The sequence below is a fragment of the Parasteatoda tepidariorum genome, chromosome 8, assembly GCF_982258835.1.
Source record: "Parasteatoda tepidariorum strain Cologne lab strain chromosome 8, Ptep-v5.0, whole genome shotgun sequence".
Taxonomy (NCBI): domain Eukaryota; kingdom Metazoa; phylum Arthropoda; class Arachnida; order Araneae; family Theridiidae; genus Parasteatoda; species Parasteatoda tepidariorum.
The window spans coordinates 43,887,480-43,904,389 of NC_141762.1; the positions used below are offsets into that span (position 1 = coordinate 43,887,480).

The following is a 16,910-nucleotide window of genomic DNA, read 5'->3' on the forward strand; positions in this document are numbered from 1 at the left end:
AGACTCATTAAGAAAAATCCTATCTATTTTGCTATTGAATCGTAATAGTTAATCTGCGTGAGTTGATAAAGAATAATGAAATAATGAATATAGAATAATGAGAAGATTATATTTTTTCTGGGATTCTTATAATTTTTTTAATGTCATCTTATTTTACTTTTATTTTATTTTAATAATTTTCTTCTCTTTTCATTATTCTATAATTTTTTCCATGTTTTCTCTATATTATGAACTTATTTTAGGAGTCCTAAATACTTGCAGCTTATGCGCAGTAAATAAAACCAATTAATAATCGTTAATATATATATATATATATATATATATATATATATATATATATATATATATATATATATATATATATATATATATTCAAGAATGTAATGGTCCATACTGCTATACATGCTGCTACTATATACAAATATATCTGCTACTATATGCATCAGGTGAGAAAGGACGATGATTTCCACGTTTATTTATTTGCTAGAATTCCAAACTTATCATAAAATTTCTTTAAAACACCCTGTATATGATATTTCAGCATTTGAGCTGTATGCAAAAAAAAACAAATCAACCAAACTTATTACGATTTGGAACCTTTGGTTTCTTTGCAGAGAGAATTGATTTCAGATCCTGCAAAGCTAAGATAATTTCAATCTTCCATTATGTCTCCTACATTTCCATTATTTTATTATATTGATAGTGAATCACCCTACTTTTATACAAATTGCACCATTAAAATTGTTTTAATTTATACCTCTAAACAGAAATACAAACATGTAAAAAAATAGCAAGTTTTAGCTCATTATAAATACAAGATAGATAAATTCAGACAAAATTAATCTATGAACATCAGGGAATGAATTACGTGTTCATTTGTAAAAAAATTAATTTTTTTCGGGAATAATAAATAATTTATGCATTTTTAAAATTTATTTTTACATTGCTTTTGTTTAAAAAAAGAAAAAAAAAACATAGCTCTTAAAAAAAACTTGGATCAAGAATTTCGAGATTCCATTAAATCTTCTTATTTTCATTTTTGGAATTCATTTACAAATTTGTAGACAGTATATGTATTTTTTTATTAATTTTAAAGAAGCACAAGAAATTTTTATAAATGCAAATTATTCTCAAATGAAAATTACATCTAAGATGTATAACGACTAGGTATTCTCCCACTAAGATGTTAAAGTTTTGTTGAGAAAAAATATTTTTAATAGCGAACATTATTATTTAGAAACAAAATTACTTAGAAGATATTTTATTTATAAAATGTTTTAGCTTTAATAAAACAAATTGTTTTTCCTTATACGTGAACTACTTTCATTACTTTAATACATTTAGTTAATTGATACATTTTGGTGTAATGATGCATTCTGTTACATAAATTATTTACTGAATAAATATTAAATAAATAAGAGATTAAAAACAGTTTATATCAATGTAATACTGATTTGAAAAATTTTAAGATGGAATTTCAGAAAAATAAATGATATAGTTCCAAAGGAAAGTTTTGTTTAGACATGATAAAAAAAACATCCACATTTTATGATTAAAATTAAAATTTCTTGCATTCAGTATAATTTTATTTGACTAATAAAGTACTCCCTCCTTTTAAAGAGTAATATCGTGGATTTATTTTCGAGTTATTAAAAAAAATTCTTTCGTGTATTTTAGGGGCTTCGGTTTATTTTACGGACTTAAATCGGAGCATTATTGTAGAAAATAGTTTATTTAAAAAATATTTATATAAATTAACGTTGTGTCTTTTTCTGCTCATAGAATTTAAGTTATAATTCTATTTACTGAAGAAAATTATGCAAGCAATTGCAAATCAGTCAAAATTCCTCAATTGACAGTATTATTATTTATTTAAAATAGAGTTTTTAATACTTATGCTATTAAACATTTTTGCATTATGTTTTTAGAATTTTTAAATTTATGGTATTGTTGAAAATTTCAGTTTTATTTTCAAATAAATTAAGTGAAATATTCATATTTTTAAACAATAATTCTAATCTTTACTTTCGTTTTCTTTTAAAAATGATTCACTTTTATATACAGCTTTCCTGGTTTATGATTTAAAACACACATATTTTAAATTACAAGAAACTATACTGATCTTAACTAACGAAACTATATTATCTTTAACTATACTGATGATTTTCAAGAATTTCTAACTGGAATATTTTTTAGATTAAAAGGACAATTGCTGCAGAAAATATATGTAACAAGAGATAGGTTTTCTTTTCCAGTGTTTCTGATTTTAGTCTTAAAAGTTTTGTCAGATAAAAAAATATGTAACCAAAAAAAATTAAAATAATAAGATAATTTTTTAATTAATGAATGAAAATCAACTTTCGATATTTTCGAAATATCTACCATCATCACATGTCCTAATTCGAAGAGCAAATTAGTGAATACAATGAAAGAATGGTGGAAGGGACTTGCAGCGCTATCTATCGAATGCTTTTTATACTAAAACCAGCGAATCTGATATTAAAATGCATATACTATCACATGAATTGCCAGCAAGATTCCGTTTATTTTCAATTTAGTTTTGCTTTCGTTGTTTTCCAGTTTCAGAATATTTGAAAACCGGCATTCTAATTTAGGACATATTCTGTGTTTGTCACATGATCGATCGGCTTGCATTTAATAACTACGGTGGAAACCATTAAATACCTAATATCAATGTAGAATTACGATTAATTGTTTTATTTAATATTTGGTTTAGAAAAAATCTGTAATATAAAAGCGAGTTTCAAAATTATTTTTGTCTCAAAGACTTTTAATAATTATAATAGGTCTTATCATTTATTGTTTCAATTGAGAGAAACTCTTGAATAAGCATTTTATCATGCTAAATACATTACCTACATCAAATTATACTTCCTTTAAAAATTATAATACATTACTTTTAAATTCTTCAGATATTGAATTGTCATACGCTGTTAAAAAACAATAACAACAGAATATATTTAACATAAGATCTTTACTAAGAGACTTAAAGCAAATGTAGTAATTAAAAACTAATTTATTTAAATTACCAAACATTTTTATTATAGTATCAATTTCATAAAGTAAATATCATTACATTGAATTTACAAAAGGTTTTTTGAACTTGAATTAGTAAACTTTTACGGACTTATATCTATCTCAATTGATAAAATATTTACACACATTTTTTTTACTTTATCCATGAATCAATGCATGCCTCATTTTCCTTTCAACTACGACCCAAAATAAAAAGACCCGAATAGAGTTTGACCTATTTGGCATAAGTTGTGAATTCCTGACTTAGCATATGCTTTATTCTATTTGGTTAATATTTTTAATTTAATGCTATTTGACTTTTCAATTTGTCTATAAGTATCCTTAAAATACCAGTAAACTAAATGATTACGCATTTACTCTGAAAACAGTACGGAGAAAAACTGCATAAAAAACAACTTTTAATTTTTTGACAGTACAACATTTATAGCCTTCCGTAAATTTCATCTTTAGCATAAATACAATCTTGGGTGTCGAGGTTGTTTGTAATAGAACAATTTCAAAAAAATCTAAATAGAAGCTTGTTGGAAAGATTTTAAGGTTTTGTTTTTTGTTAATTTTACATTTAATTGTATCATTTTTTTACTTGATTTTATTTACTTTTTATAGCTTGTATTTAAACAATGAGCTAAAAAATTTTATTGCTTAATTTTTCAAACAAATTTCAAGAAAAAGAAACAGAAAAATGAATTAGAAAAACAACGACCTAAAAAAATCATGAAATTTGCAAAAAACAAATATTATTTTTAAAAATGTCTGTGTAAAATGTTTAACAATTCATTAACTTTGTTAATTGCGGCTTTAACCATTATATTCAACTTTATTATAAAATAGCACAAGCAACTGAGTGTTTTCAAAAGAATTCTTACCTAATTGAGAATAATATAATGGAAAAAAACTAATATTTAATATTTTTTTTTACTTTTATTCCAAAAGTGTTTCATAATTTAAAACACTTTGTTCAACTTTATTGTAAAACAGGAAGATATCATGAATTTTAACATATTTTTTTTTTTAATAATTTTTACCTGATTAGATATCAAACATTTAAAAAAATTAAGTGTTTGCACATTTTTTGTTGTTGTTACTTTTTAACCCCAGAAAATGAATAAATGAAGAAAAAAAATCATTTTCTTAGAAAAATGTAGTTGTGTAAACGTTAAAACGTTCTTAACTTTATTATTTGTGATTTTACGCACTTTTTCATTTTTATTGTAAAGCAGCATCCAGATTTCCATCGTTTTCTGGAACTCATTGCCTACACATTAATTCTTACCTTATTAAACAACCTTCTTCGCTAAACTTTTGTAAAAAATGAGGATGGCAGAATTTTCATTAAAATCATTAATCACAAATATGTACTTACTTGGGACATACCTGCATAGTAGGCAACTCTTTTTCTCCTTTGATAATTTGTTCCTGGAATTTCAACAACACATTCGAAGCCAGATGTCCCAGGCATCAGAAGCTCCTGGTGGTCGAAGCTTTTATACAGCGTTGTGTTATAAGTGTCCTTTGAATTGGCGATAAAAGTCTGAGCATCTTTCACCACTGACGGTGTCCTTTCTTTGGGTAAGATTCTGTAGAGATTAATCTTTGGTCTGGGATAAAGACCTGTAGCCTCACAGCTGACGTTTAGATAATTCGAGTTTCTTTGGAATTTTACGTCCATCGTTTGAGCTGGTACTAGAATGGATTAAAAGCAATAAATAAGATTCAGTTTCAATTTATTTAACACTAGAGTGGATTAACAAAAGAATTATAAAGCTCATATCTATGTTCATATAAATAAAAGTTATATTTGCGTTCAGGAAAAGACAAATGCCCTAAAATTATCTGTCTTAAAAATATTTACCACACAGAGTTTGCTAAAATATCATTTCTGAAAAATGTGAATCTAATTGAAGAATTTTCCAGACATTCCCCACAGAGAAAAAAATATGATAAAAACTAATAGAATATAGTAAACTTGACTATGTTCCTGACTAAATAAGAACATTAAGTAGGCAATTGTTACAGAACAGCTTTGATAATGATTTTGATAAAATTGACAGTATAATATGGCTTTAGAACATCTGAAAAAATTTAGGAATTTTATCGTGATATCTTAAAACATGGCATAAGAACCACTTGTTTACTTAAATTTAATTATCAATTTTATATTTTGTGTAGTAATGTACGTGTGGTACGTGTGGCAAGCGTGTGGTAATAATAACTATGATTTTTAGAATCAGAATTTTTTGTTAACAGTTACTATATAAACCAAAAAGTTATTCAATTAATGGTTTAAAAGACCATACATGTTGGTGTTATTACAAGAAAATTATCTTTTTTTACGAGAATTATCATCACCATACGGTACAATAATTTCACCAGATTTCTTTTCTTCGTGCATTTAAACCATAAAATGCCAAAATTTCTCTATAGGATAAGTCATAATTGCAATATCATTGGGCTAAAAATAAAACAAAAAATTTTGCAAAAATACGTTGCTCGAAAATTTACTTGTCTTTTGAGTTAAATTAATGATTCGTAAAATCAAGGTTGAGAGCGTTTTTCTTCAAATCTACTATTTAAAAGCATTGCTTATCGGTATTGATGAAATTAAATATGAAATATACAACCGAAGACTATACAATTTTACTTTATTAAATTAAAATCACTGAAAGTTATATCATTTTGAAAAAAAATTATAGCTTATTTTCCTTAAGTGAAACATTTTGATAAAACATTTAATAAATAATTATATATTTAAAATTATTTATTTTTTTTATAAAATATTATTAATTTATTTTATTAAAAAAATAAAATTAATTAAAGCTTCTTTATCTAAACTAAACAACAACGATAATAACATAATCATTTAATATTGCCTATGGCTTTTTAATGTTCATTGTTTAGGTTCAAAAACTTTTATTATTGTAAGCCAAAAATAAATATGTGCCCCAGAGACGTCTTAATACCTCTTGTTCATTTCCTTTTCTTAAAATCAACTAGAGATTAATCGTTAAAAGCCTGACGGCACATTTAAAATATTTGTGAAAACTTTAGTTTTTATCAAATACGAATTTCTTAAGAAATAATTTTTTATAACTGATTCCTATGTTTGCCATAAAGTGAAACTATTTAAACAAGTATTACTGTTATAAGCGAAAAGATTTTTTTTACAAAAAATTTAATTTGAAAGTTAGCTAGTGGCAATAAAGGCATTTTTAATTTAAAGCTTGCTAATTAAATCCATTGTGACCAAATAATGAATAAAAATAATTTAGCGAACAAGTGAGCGAAGTGATAAGTGTTTTCTGAGAAAATCGCGAAACAATGATAAATTTGTTAAGTGTCTATACTTTATTTACTGAAACAAAGCTTATTAAATTTGAAAATATTTGTTCATAGTTGGAGTCCTTTTTTTGCAAATACATGTAACAAATATTTATAATTCCTTATAGTCGAACCTATTTAAAAATTACATTATAAAATTTGTTGCTTATAATATGTTTAAACCTCGGCTTAGACCCTACATGGAATTGTAAAAGCCTATCAACTACTTTGTTAACAACTCGGTTTTATAAAATTAATTTTTATTTGAATAAAATTTACGAAGTAGTTTATTTTTAACTACAGATCTTTTTGGGCTGACGAAACTCATTTTATAATCTTCTTAAAATGAATGCATTTTTTTATTCAGTTGTAGCAAATAAAAAGTATACCAAAATGCTCATAAGTCTTCTATGAGTTATCTTAAAACTAATTTTAAATAAAAAATACTAAAAAATTGATTAAACAAACAGAATGTATTATGTTTAAATACCTATTATGTTTAAATACCTAAGCTATACCTAAATAGTTTTTGTGAAGGGTTTTAACCAACAATCTATATGCTGAATTACTTTTTTTAATTATTATATGTCTGCTCAATAATTACTATCTTGCCTAATTTTGTAATTTAAGAGGAGTTAGTTACCTAGTCTAATATTTGTAATTACATCTTCATACTGCATTTATATTTTATTGTGTTAAAAAGCAATTATATTGCATCCATTCTGATTTTACTTTATTTACTATCATGTAAATAATGTCGGTGTATCGTAACACCAAAAATAAGGGCAACTACTTTTCCTCAAAGTATTGTTTCATTAAGTGTACCATTACGCCAAGAATCTTCTTTTTCCCTACTTATGTAAAGAAGCCACCACCATTTTTTACATTTAAAAACATTAACATTTATAATTACAGTAAGATAAGATACATATTAGAGTCAGTAATGCTATTTTTGCGATGCAATATAAAATAAGAATTATAGTGAAATATGTATATATACACTAATTCTTGAATTCAAAAATGTAAATCAAACATTGTAAATCAAACATTTGCGTAGGATAAAAAACTATTAAGACGAATTTGAACTAGATTTAGCAGAGCAGAAATGGATAGAGAATGATAAGATTACTTAATATAGTTCACAGAAAATTAGAAATTAAAATATAATTATCTTATCGATTGAAGTCTAGCTGCGTCAAAGACTTCTCCTAACTCACGCTAACTCATTCTCGATTCCAAACTAAATACTGCTTTCCATATACCGCCAATATAGGAATTTTCTGAAGTGAAAAAAAATCCTCGTTTGGTGTGAAGGAACGGAAGTTCGGTGTAGGTTCCATTGTAGGTATTTAGATTTAAATTGCACCCTTTAAATTGTTTATGAAAGTTAAATATGATGTTAATCTGATATAAAGTGTTTCTTAACACAATTATAAATATATGTCACGGCGAAAGACCGAAATCGGTGGTTGTTGACTTTCACCGGTGAATGTCGACAAACACCAAATACGTCGGTGAAAGATCGAATATTTCATTACATTCTTGTACATTCGGACCCTCACCGGTGTATGTCGACAATCCCAGATATGCTTCGGTGAATGTCCGAAATATTTATTACATTCGATTTGATGTGAATTTATTCGTGGATATAATTACATTCATTCGATATTTTAACCCTATGCTGATGTTTTTTTAAGGTTAAGTGCCACTGCCCGGAATACATTTGCCCGATACTGATGTTTCTTCTAATCTATCGTCAGTAAGTATTATAATATAGAATAAATATAAATATATCAAATAAATATAATAATATTCACGAATAAATTAATATAAAATTGGATATAGCAAATATTTCGGACATTCACCAAAGCGACTATGTGATTGTTGACATTCTCCAGATTTCGGTGCTTCACCGTAACATATATGTATATATATATATATATATATATATTAACTTCGTATGAAATAAACTCTAAAGTGTTTTAAAAAACAGTTCTTTGTGATACATGAAGTCAAAATTAATTAAAAGATAAAGAATTTTATGAATATTAACACAATTATATTCAAAAGGGTTTTTATTTAGAAATGAGGAGCTGTTGTTAATTTTGTTTCATGTCATCAGCTTCAATGTACATTTTAAAAAAATCATATCGCAAGTGAATATTGAAACAGAACACTTTAACAGAATTTTATCAGAAGCTTGTTGGCTTACAAATTTTTTAATTTGAGTTTGGAAATATCTTATCCATTAGATGGTAAGTTTGCACTCAAATTTTGGTCAAGTGCACATTCGGAGAGACAAAACCTTCCGTTTTTTCAAATAACAGTAGTAAACCAAGAGTTGGAAGTAGGAACGAAAGCCAGCAGGACAAGATACAAAAATGTACTGTAACCTTATTCCTGAAAAACTAATACAGTAAAATTGTGTGCACATTTCCTCTGAAAGGAATGATTAAAAAAATTGTCTTTCAATACGTTAAAATCAACATGCTATAAAATTGCATTTTAAAATTTTATGTTCTTAAAAAAATTGCTCCATATGCTAAAAAAAATTTATGTAACAGTGGTGAAAGCATTCTTTCTAAATTTTAATACAGTTATAGATATAAAGTTTCAATTCTCGTACGAGTGACTGATATAGATTTTATGTTATATTTCATCAATTTCAATACATTTTCAATAAATCACCCCACAAAAAAAGAAGCATTTCAACGGAATTTCGTAAAAAAGCGTGTAGGTATGTTTTTGGGCAATGTCTAATCCATTAGCCAGAAAGTTTGATTACAGCCCGTATACCGGTAAAGTGCACTTTCGGGACTGAGAAGAATCTTTCAGTCTCTTCAAATAACAGCAACGGAAAAAGAGCTGGGAGCAACAAAAAACAATAGAACAAGACACAGAAATAAGTTTCTACCTTAAAGAAGCAAATGTTTATGAAGAAGGCTGTATCGTAAAACCCAATCCTTTTCAAATATCGACTTATATTGGAAAGAAACTTTTATGAAAGTCTCTCAACAATTTCAAGATTAAAAAAAAAGTTTTATTTGTTTCAAAACGTCTGTTATTTCCTTGAGGTCTTCTGCGGGAAATGAAAAAGAATATTTTGAGAAACGAGAACATAAATGATACTTTCTATTGTAAAAAAGTTTTTAAATTTAGTCGTCTTTCAAAGGAATGGATTTAAAATCAATGGTATTGCTAAATTTTTATTTGTTATCATAAAAACAATGATTTTTTGAATTGCATGAATTAATTTTTTGAAAAAACAATAAAAATTTTTCCGGCATAGCTGCTCTTAATAATTAATGATGATTGCATTCACGTTAAATTACACTCAACTACCAAAATAATATATTATATTTCAATCAATAGTTAATAACTTAAGCTTCAAAATAATTAATGAAAAATGAAACAAATTTTTAAAATAAATTAAAAAACACAGTTTGCATGAAATATAAGTTTATTGCAGTTTTTTATATTAAGTTCATTAAAAGGCCTCGAAAAGTCTCAAAATGCTTACGTATCCATCTGGGGACGCAATTCCACTAATTTATTATAAATAATTGTTTTTATTCAATTATCAGTTATTTTTTTACTCAATTATCAGTTATGTGCTTTTAAATGTTTACTTCATTTAAGAATTAGGCTGAAATTGCGCTATTCTAAAATGGAACATTCCTTCAACCGATTTTTTTCTGTCCACTGAGTGCTCCTTAACTAGCCGTTGGATGGGATAAGATTTTTAACCCGTATCCGTATGAAATTAGTTAATTTCTTAATTAATTATGAGCTATCAGACTGGTTACCTGAGTTTATTTGATTTGTCAAGCTGATTGAAATAGCTTATGAGTAATCCGCAATACTTCAATCTATGTTGCACAGAATTTTAATAGCGTAGAGGAATGTGACTGTTGGATTTTTATGACTTACATTTCATGTCACTGTTTTGTTTGACAGTTGTATGAGAGTTGGTAATATTTTGCCTCTTTCTCACTAAATATGTATAGAAAAACTATTAATGTAAATGATATAGACTGAAATAGCAAACAGAAGGTTTACTTTTTTACATGACTCAAACTAGTTTATAAAAAACCCAATGAAAATAGAATAATCATTTGAACTCGTAAAAGCACTTAAACATGGAAAAAGAGACTTAACCGTTATTAACGTTCATTTTTTTTTTCGTTTTTGAAAAATACTTTTAGAGATTTTTTCAAACAATATCTGTAACATCCCATACGTATGCTTTCTATTTTTCTTCTAATGTTCAACAAACATTTTATAACGATAATCAAACAGTTTAAAAAATACTTATTGTAAATGTAATTTATAAAAATGCAACAATTGTTTTTCTCAATCGTTTTCAGCAATTTTATTTTTGATAGTTTTGCCTCCGGTGTGGGCATAGTTACCTGGTCTGTTGTTTAGGTAACTTTGACCTCCAAGATTTATAATTTTAATAAAATATAGAGCTACGATAATCTATTTAAGAAGCGTTATTCAACTCTAAAAACATTTTGTATCCCTATAGATTAAAATTTGAAAGATTATGAATAATCTAAAACACATATTTACAATATCCTGCAATTCAAATGTACACAAAAAAGAGGCACAACCTTACAAAAAAATTGCTGATCAGTTGTAGTCACTCTCTTGTAGTCTCACTTATCCATTGCCAGGCATCTAGCCTATTTCGGGACTCTATCTTTTAACAGCCATGGTAGCCAATTCTGACCCCCAAATCAGACGACGAAGACAGTCACAGAATTAACACCAGTTTACCAAAATAGACAATATTTTCAAAATTTACTAGATTGTTTATTGAACTAGATATATAAGTTTTTGATTCAAAGGCAAAGTAATTGTTAATTATTGCCATTTAAACACTGGTTTCCAAATAATTGAAGATCAATTAACTTGATACATGATTTAAAATGCATTCAACTTTTTTTTGAGAGCATTTGTTATGGCCCTTTAATTAGGATGGAGAGTCTTATAAAAAACAGATACTAAAACCTTACGGAAATTATTATTATTATGTTTTATTAATCAAATTTTTATTAAAAAGATTAACTTTTGATATGTCATTTTTTAATGTCTACGTGGAGTGCAGTGATTTTAATTATAATTAATTCAATTTATTTCATTCATGAAAAATTATTAGTTTTTATGAAAGTAACGTTTATGTTTTCTGATTGCGTTACAGATTACTTTTTAATGAAATATTTTTACTATATAAAAAAATACAATTAGGCTGGAGACATTTTGTGGTTTTTTCACCCTAGATGTTTCATATTATGGGCAATTTGTAGATGCAACAAATATCGAAAATATTTGTTTATCAATGCAATGTTTAAAATAAATATTCAGTGTACACATTCTTACTGGCCAGAAAATTGGTATGCTTCCTTAATAAACAAATACTTATAAATAATTTATTTATTCTTTATATAAATATATTTATCATCATTTCTTAATATAATCCTCTACTATTATTATGATTCGATTTTTATTTAAAATTAATGGCTTAAAACTAAAATTCATGTTATTGTTTTATTACATTATCCTGTAATATTACTTTATTACGTAGTATTTTATTAAAAACATGCTGAAAGAATTTATGAAAAATGCATAGAAAATGGTATGTAATTTAACTATTTTGCCCCTATTTAACAGTGAAAAAAAATTATATGTTAATTGCAATGGTAACCAGAGAAAATGATAAAGTTTAAGTTTTATTCCAGTATATTCTAGAACTAGGCCTGTGTAACTCAGAGACCTAACCATTTTTATTGCATTAATTTTAAATTGCAAGTACGTAATTATGTAAATTGTAATTTAGTAGCACTCTATCATTAAAAATAAAAATAATAGCAAAACAATCTGAAATATTTTGAAAATTGGTTGCATAGCAACAAAACAAGTTTTGAATAGTTACCAGACATTTAATTTTCTTGTTAGAATTAAATCCTGCAATATCATTAAAGATTTAGGAATAAAAATGTATAATAGGTCTGAAAAAAAAATAAACGAAAATCCTGTGTTTCCACCAAAAAACCTAAAAATACACTGGTTAAGAGTTTTAAAAAAGCCCAACCCTAATTGAGCTGAACTTTCCCGAAAATAACTGTGTTTTTCCCTAACCCTGGTCAAAATCACTCTCTCCCAACCAACCCTAAGTGTACATTCATCAACAAGATATTTAAGGCTCACTTTGTTGCATATTATTGCGCTACCAGATCGATTTCACAAACTTCAGCTCTCCACCAATGTTGTCCGCGACACCTTAACAAGGTTTTTCGAAACTCTGTCAAGGAAAATAAAAAAAAGTCACATTTTAAGTGCTTTGCACTTGAAACAAAGCAATAATTTTAAATTATATATGTTACTTTGCCGGGAAGAATTATCTGAGCTTTAGAACAGACAAATAACTTCAATATTTTAAAAGTTATTAAATTTATTTAAGAATCGCCAATTTAGCAACATTTTTCCAATTTGATAAAAATTATCAAGTTCACTACCTTATTCTCCTATTTTGAAAATTTTTATGATCCCAAATATTGCAGCATTGGAATAAGTTTTTAAATATTAAAAAACAAAAACAGACCACCAACGCTTTTCATCTTCTCGAAACTGTGGATGCTTTGCTCCATTTCGCAAAATAAGCATAGACAGCACTGATTGTAGATGATCTGAATGTGTCCTAACAATCGTGAGCAATTGCAACAAACTGACAGCAGTTATGAAACGAGCATATTATTTGCAAAAAAAGCATCATTCCGTCGAACAGAGCCTTAGAAAAATAGGCTTAACCAATTGCGTTACCGGGGCTTTTCCCTTGAATTTCATGGTTATAAATGAGCTTATATTGAATTTAAAAATATTAGAAACTGCTGCACTAAATAAATCTTACCAAAAACTGTCATGAATTGTGCTCTTGAGTCCTGTCCTGCTAGAGAAGTTACCAAGCAGGTGTATTTACCACTTAGCTCGATTGAAGGTTGAGTTATTTTGAGAGCTCTGAACCTTTGATAGGCATCCACGGTATTGACGGTGTAGTTGAGATCAAGTCTGTCACTTAATATTCCAGACGTGTGCCTTACACCTAATTCAGGTATCCACTGGTAGACTGGTTGGAGATTCTCTTCAAAGAACCATTTCACTACGAGTTGAATATCATTCTCATTGTATACATAATCACAGTCAAGTGTCACGAAGCTTTCTGTGCCATTTTCTACCCAGCGGGGAACGGACAGCCGACGAATCTGAACTGCCAGAGAAACTGCAAAAAAAAAATTAAAAATATTATTTGTTAGTTACACTTTAAAATATGCCTGATTTCCAGCCAAATGCACATGAATCTTATTAGTACGTAATTGAAGGAGAAAAGAACACAAAATGTTGATCCAAAGTTCGAGTCTCTAATATTCGAATATTCATATCTCAGACAAGTTTCTAAGACTTTGCAAAATAACCATACCAATCAAACAAACCTTACCTTAACTTTCTTTTAACATTGTTTTGACAGTTTATTTTTTCAGGTTTTTTTTCTGTTCTCTTCTTTTATCGTTTTCTGAAATAGCAAGGTATATAAAATGTTGATCTAAAGTTCGAATCTTTAAGATATTAATATTTGGATATGCTACAAGTTTCTACAATTTTGCAAAATAATTGTCAAAAACCTGACAAAGATAGCCTAGGATTTCTTTTAGCATGTTTTTTGGCAGTTTTTTTTTCAGGGCTTACTTTTATTCTTTTCTTTTATTGTTCACTTGGCATACACATATAAATTTACAAAAATGCATTGATGACAGCTGAATCAAATCAGAAAATGTCGCCAGACCGTTTATAAAAATTTAAAAGAAATACATTCACCACAACATGTGGCAATTTCCAGAGTCTGACATTCTATTTGGCACAAGTAGGCAACCATTTTAGTTAGAAAAAAAGGGGGGAAACTTATACCAGATCGACAATGGCTGTCTCTAGAATGTTTGACAGATTAAGGTGCCAAAGATAGTTTAGCAGACCCAGGAAACTTTCAATATAATGATCGAGTGAAACACTGAACTTAACAATGTTTCAACTTAAAAAGTCAGTCCTTAAATAGTTAAAAATCTAAAAATAAATCTGATGCAACATACCTGGCAGATACTTTTGTTTTCAATTTTATTTTTGTTTATGACGTAATCTTGATTGAACTGGAGTGATTTTAGATCAAATAGTTTAAATTAGATTTTTTTCATTGAATTAAGTTTTGACAAGATCATGATTATAAGATATTTAGCACCATATTCCCTTGTCACGAGTTACGTATTTAAAAAGCGTTTTTTTATTTTTGAATAGTGTGTCCATACAGATTACTAATCACTTAAGTTTCTTTTATAACATTTCACAATGACGAATGCATTTTCAGATGAATTTTGTTTTACTTAGTGAGTTAAGATATTTTGAAAATTTTAAACTAGAAATGATCCTTGGGTTTAAATATTGCAAGCAAGATTATCTTTTCCTTATACGAATTTTCTTTTCTTGAAATAATACCTCATTAATAACACAGTATATTACGCGCAAGCCACTTAATTTCTCCTATTTACAACGCTGTTTTGAGAAAACACAGCGTACATAATTCAATGGTAAGGAAATAAGCATTGATTAACCCACTTTCCTGGCATCTCTTATTCGTAATGGCGATAAAATCTAATGGATTGCCTTAATGTAAATATATTCCATTCTTAACTGTGACAGGATGAAACAAAGTAATAGGGAAATAAAGTGACTTAAAAAGCTTTTTGCTTTTATTGTTGAAAATAAATCCTAAGCAATAAACCTGAAGGAGTTTTACTAAGTATTACTGTTCTAATTTTTTAACATTCACTCTTCTTTAAGTTTTATGAAATTAAATCAGCTTTCTAATTATAGTTCATTTTTATTCTGTTCAATATTTTATAAAAATTTCTTTTAACATTTTTAAATTTAGAAAGCAATTTTTCTCGGCAATAATTAAATATTTACAAGAAGTACAAATTACTTTTTTAATGCATTAATTTCATGACAGTCAATTTCCATGCATTAATGTCATTTGCTTAATTTTTCTTATATTTGTTACTTTTATCTCAAAAGTGAATACTTTGTTTTTTTTAAATCTAAAAAGTATGTTAATTAATAAATTAAATCAAACTTGAGAAACATGTGCTTTAGAATGATTCCTTTACGAATTAAATTTGCCTAAACCTTTTATTTTTTTAAAACTTTCATTATAATAACTTAACATACATTTTATAACAGTTGTAGTTAGCTGTTAGGTTAGGTATGGCATTATAACTCATATAGGCATACTTTGGAGGTTTTACTTTACAATAAATTAATTACTAATCATTATTAATTACTCATTAATTAATATTAAAATTAAAAATTTAAACAAATTTTTAGCAACATTTTTTTAATTTTGAGCTTATAATATTTTTAAAATTTGAAGGTGACCTAGAGATTCACTTTTGAAGTAATTTTTAACATTGTTTGTTCATTTATTTTTTATTTATTTTTTATTTATTTAATTATCCTGGATTTAATCTAAAAATATATTTCTTTTCTCTTTTTAATTTTGAATGCAAATATTCACCACTCTTTAATCTTTTTTTTTCTTCTCAGATACATAAACTTTAAAAAGCATAACTATCATGTCTCTAATAAAGAAAGCAAAATTACTCCATTCAAAAGAGCCTAAAAATCAGTTTAGTAATCTTGGTACATATAGTTGATCAAAAACCATATTAGTACATTTTTAACTATGTAATCTCATTGTAAAAGAATATCTCAATTATTTTATCATTTTTTACCTATTTCCAAAATATAATGCGTGACAAAAATAGCTTTAATTTCACCATGTGTTGAAGTTTCTGCTGAAATAAACTCTTCTGCTAAATTGATGGGATTTTATAAAGAAATATTTCGGTTTGAAACTTCGGTCTTGCTTTATTTAACCAGAAGATTTTTAGGCATTATGTATGTAATTATTTTAAATAGATTTCTTTCTGACCGTGTCATGATCAACAGAGCTAGCTTAAATATACTTATCGTAACGTTTCGCAGTACACAGAAGAAACAAAATTTATGCATTGCAAAATAGTAACAATCTACGTACTCATGTCCATAAATTAAGAATAATTCTGAATCAAAGAATCACACAAAATTGAAATCTAAAGTAAAAGTTCCCCAGTAGAATTATAGAATTATGGCACACGCCTTCAAGACTAGTTCATATACAAGTTCTAGGACACAATATTAATGGTTCGAAGGGGTGATCTCAAATATGTATGCATATATCAAATCATCAAATACATGTATTCAAATATCAAATTTTGTTTTTTGGCCATGTAAAATTATATTCTGCAAAATAATGCAAAAAACTTTTGTATCTTACTATTCACCATTTTTTCAACCATTATTAAATAAAATACTAAGAAATAATAAATATTTGCTACAAATTAATTTTTGCATTAAATTATCTTTGGATAGACAAATTTTATAATTCT

General features: G+C 26.8%; 1 protein-coding gene across 2 annotated transcripts in view; it reads right to left on the minus strand.

Moving 5' to 3' along the window:
- Window positions 1-16,910, minus strand: part of LOC107449114 (uncharacterized) — a 202,225-nt gene that overhangs the window by 44,953 nt on the left and 140,362 nt on the right. The window contains exons 2-3 of one of the 2 annotated variants that reach the window (XR_001584738.4): window positions 13,289-13,657; window positions 4,421-4,740 (exon numbers count right to left, since the gene is read on the minus strand). Coding sequence is in view for 1 of the 2 variants with exons in the window: in XM_016064552.4 (XP_015920038.1) it covers window positions 4,432-4,740; window positions 13,289-13,657 (678 nt within the window). In the remaining variant the exon portion in view is untranslated. The remainder of the gene's footprint in view (window positions 1-4,420; window positions 4,741-13,288; window positions 13,658-16,910) is intronic. The other variant, XM_016064552.4, reaches the window with a different exon arrangement.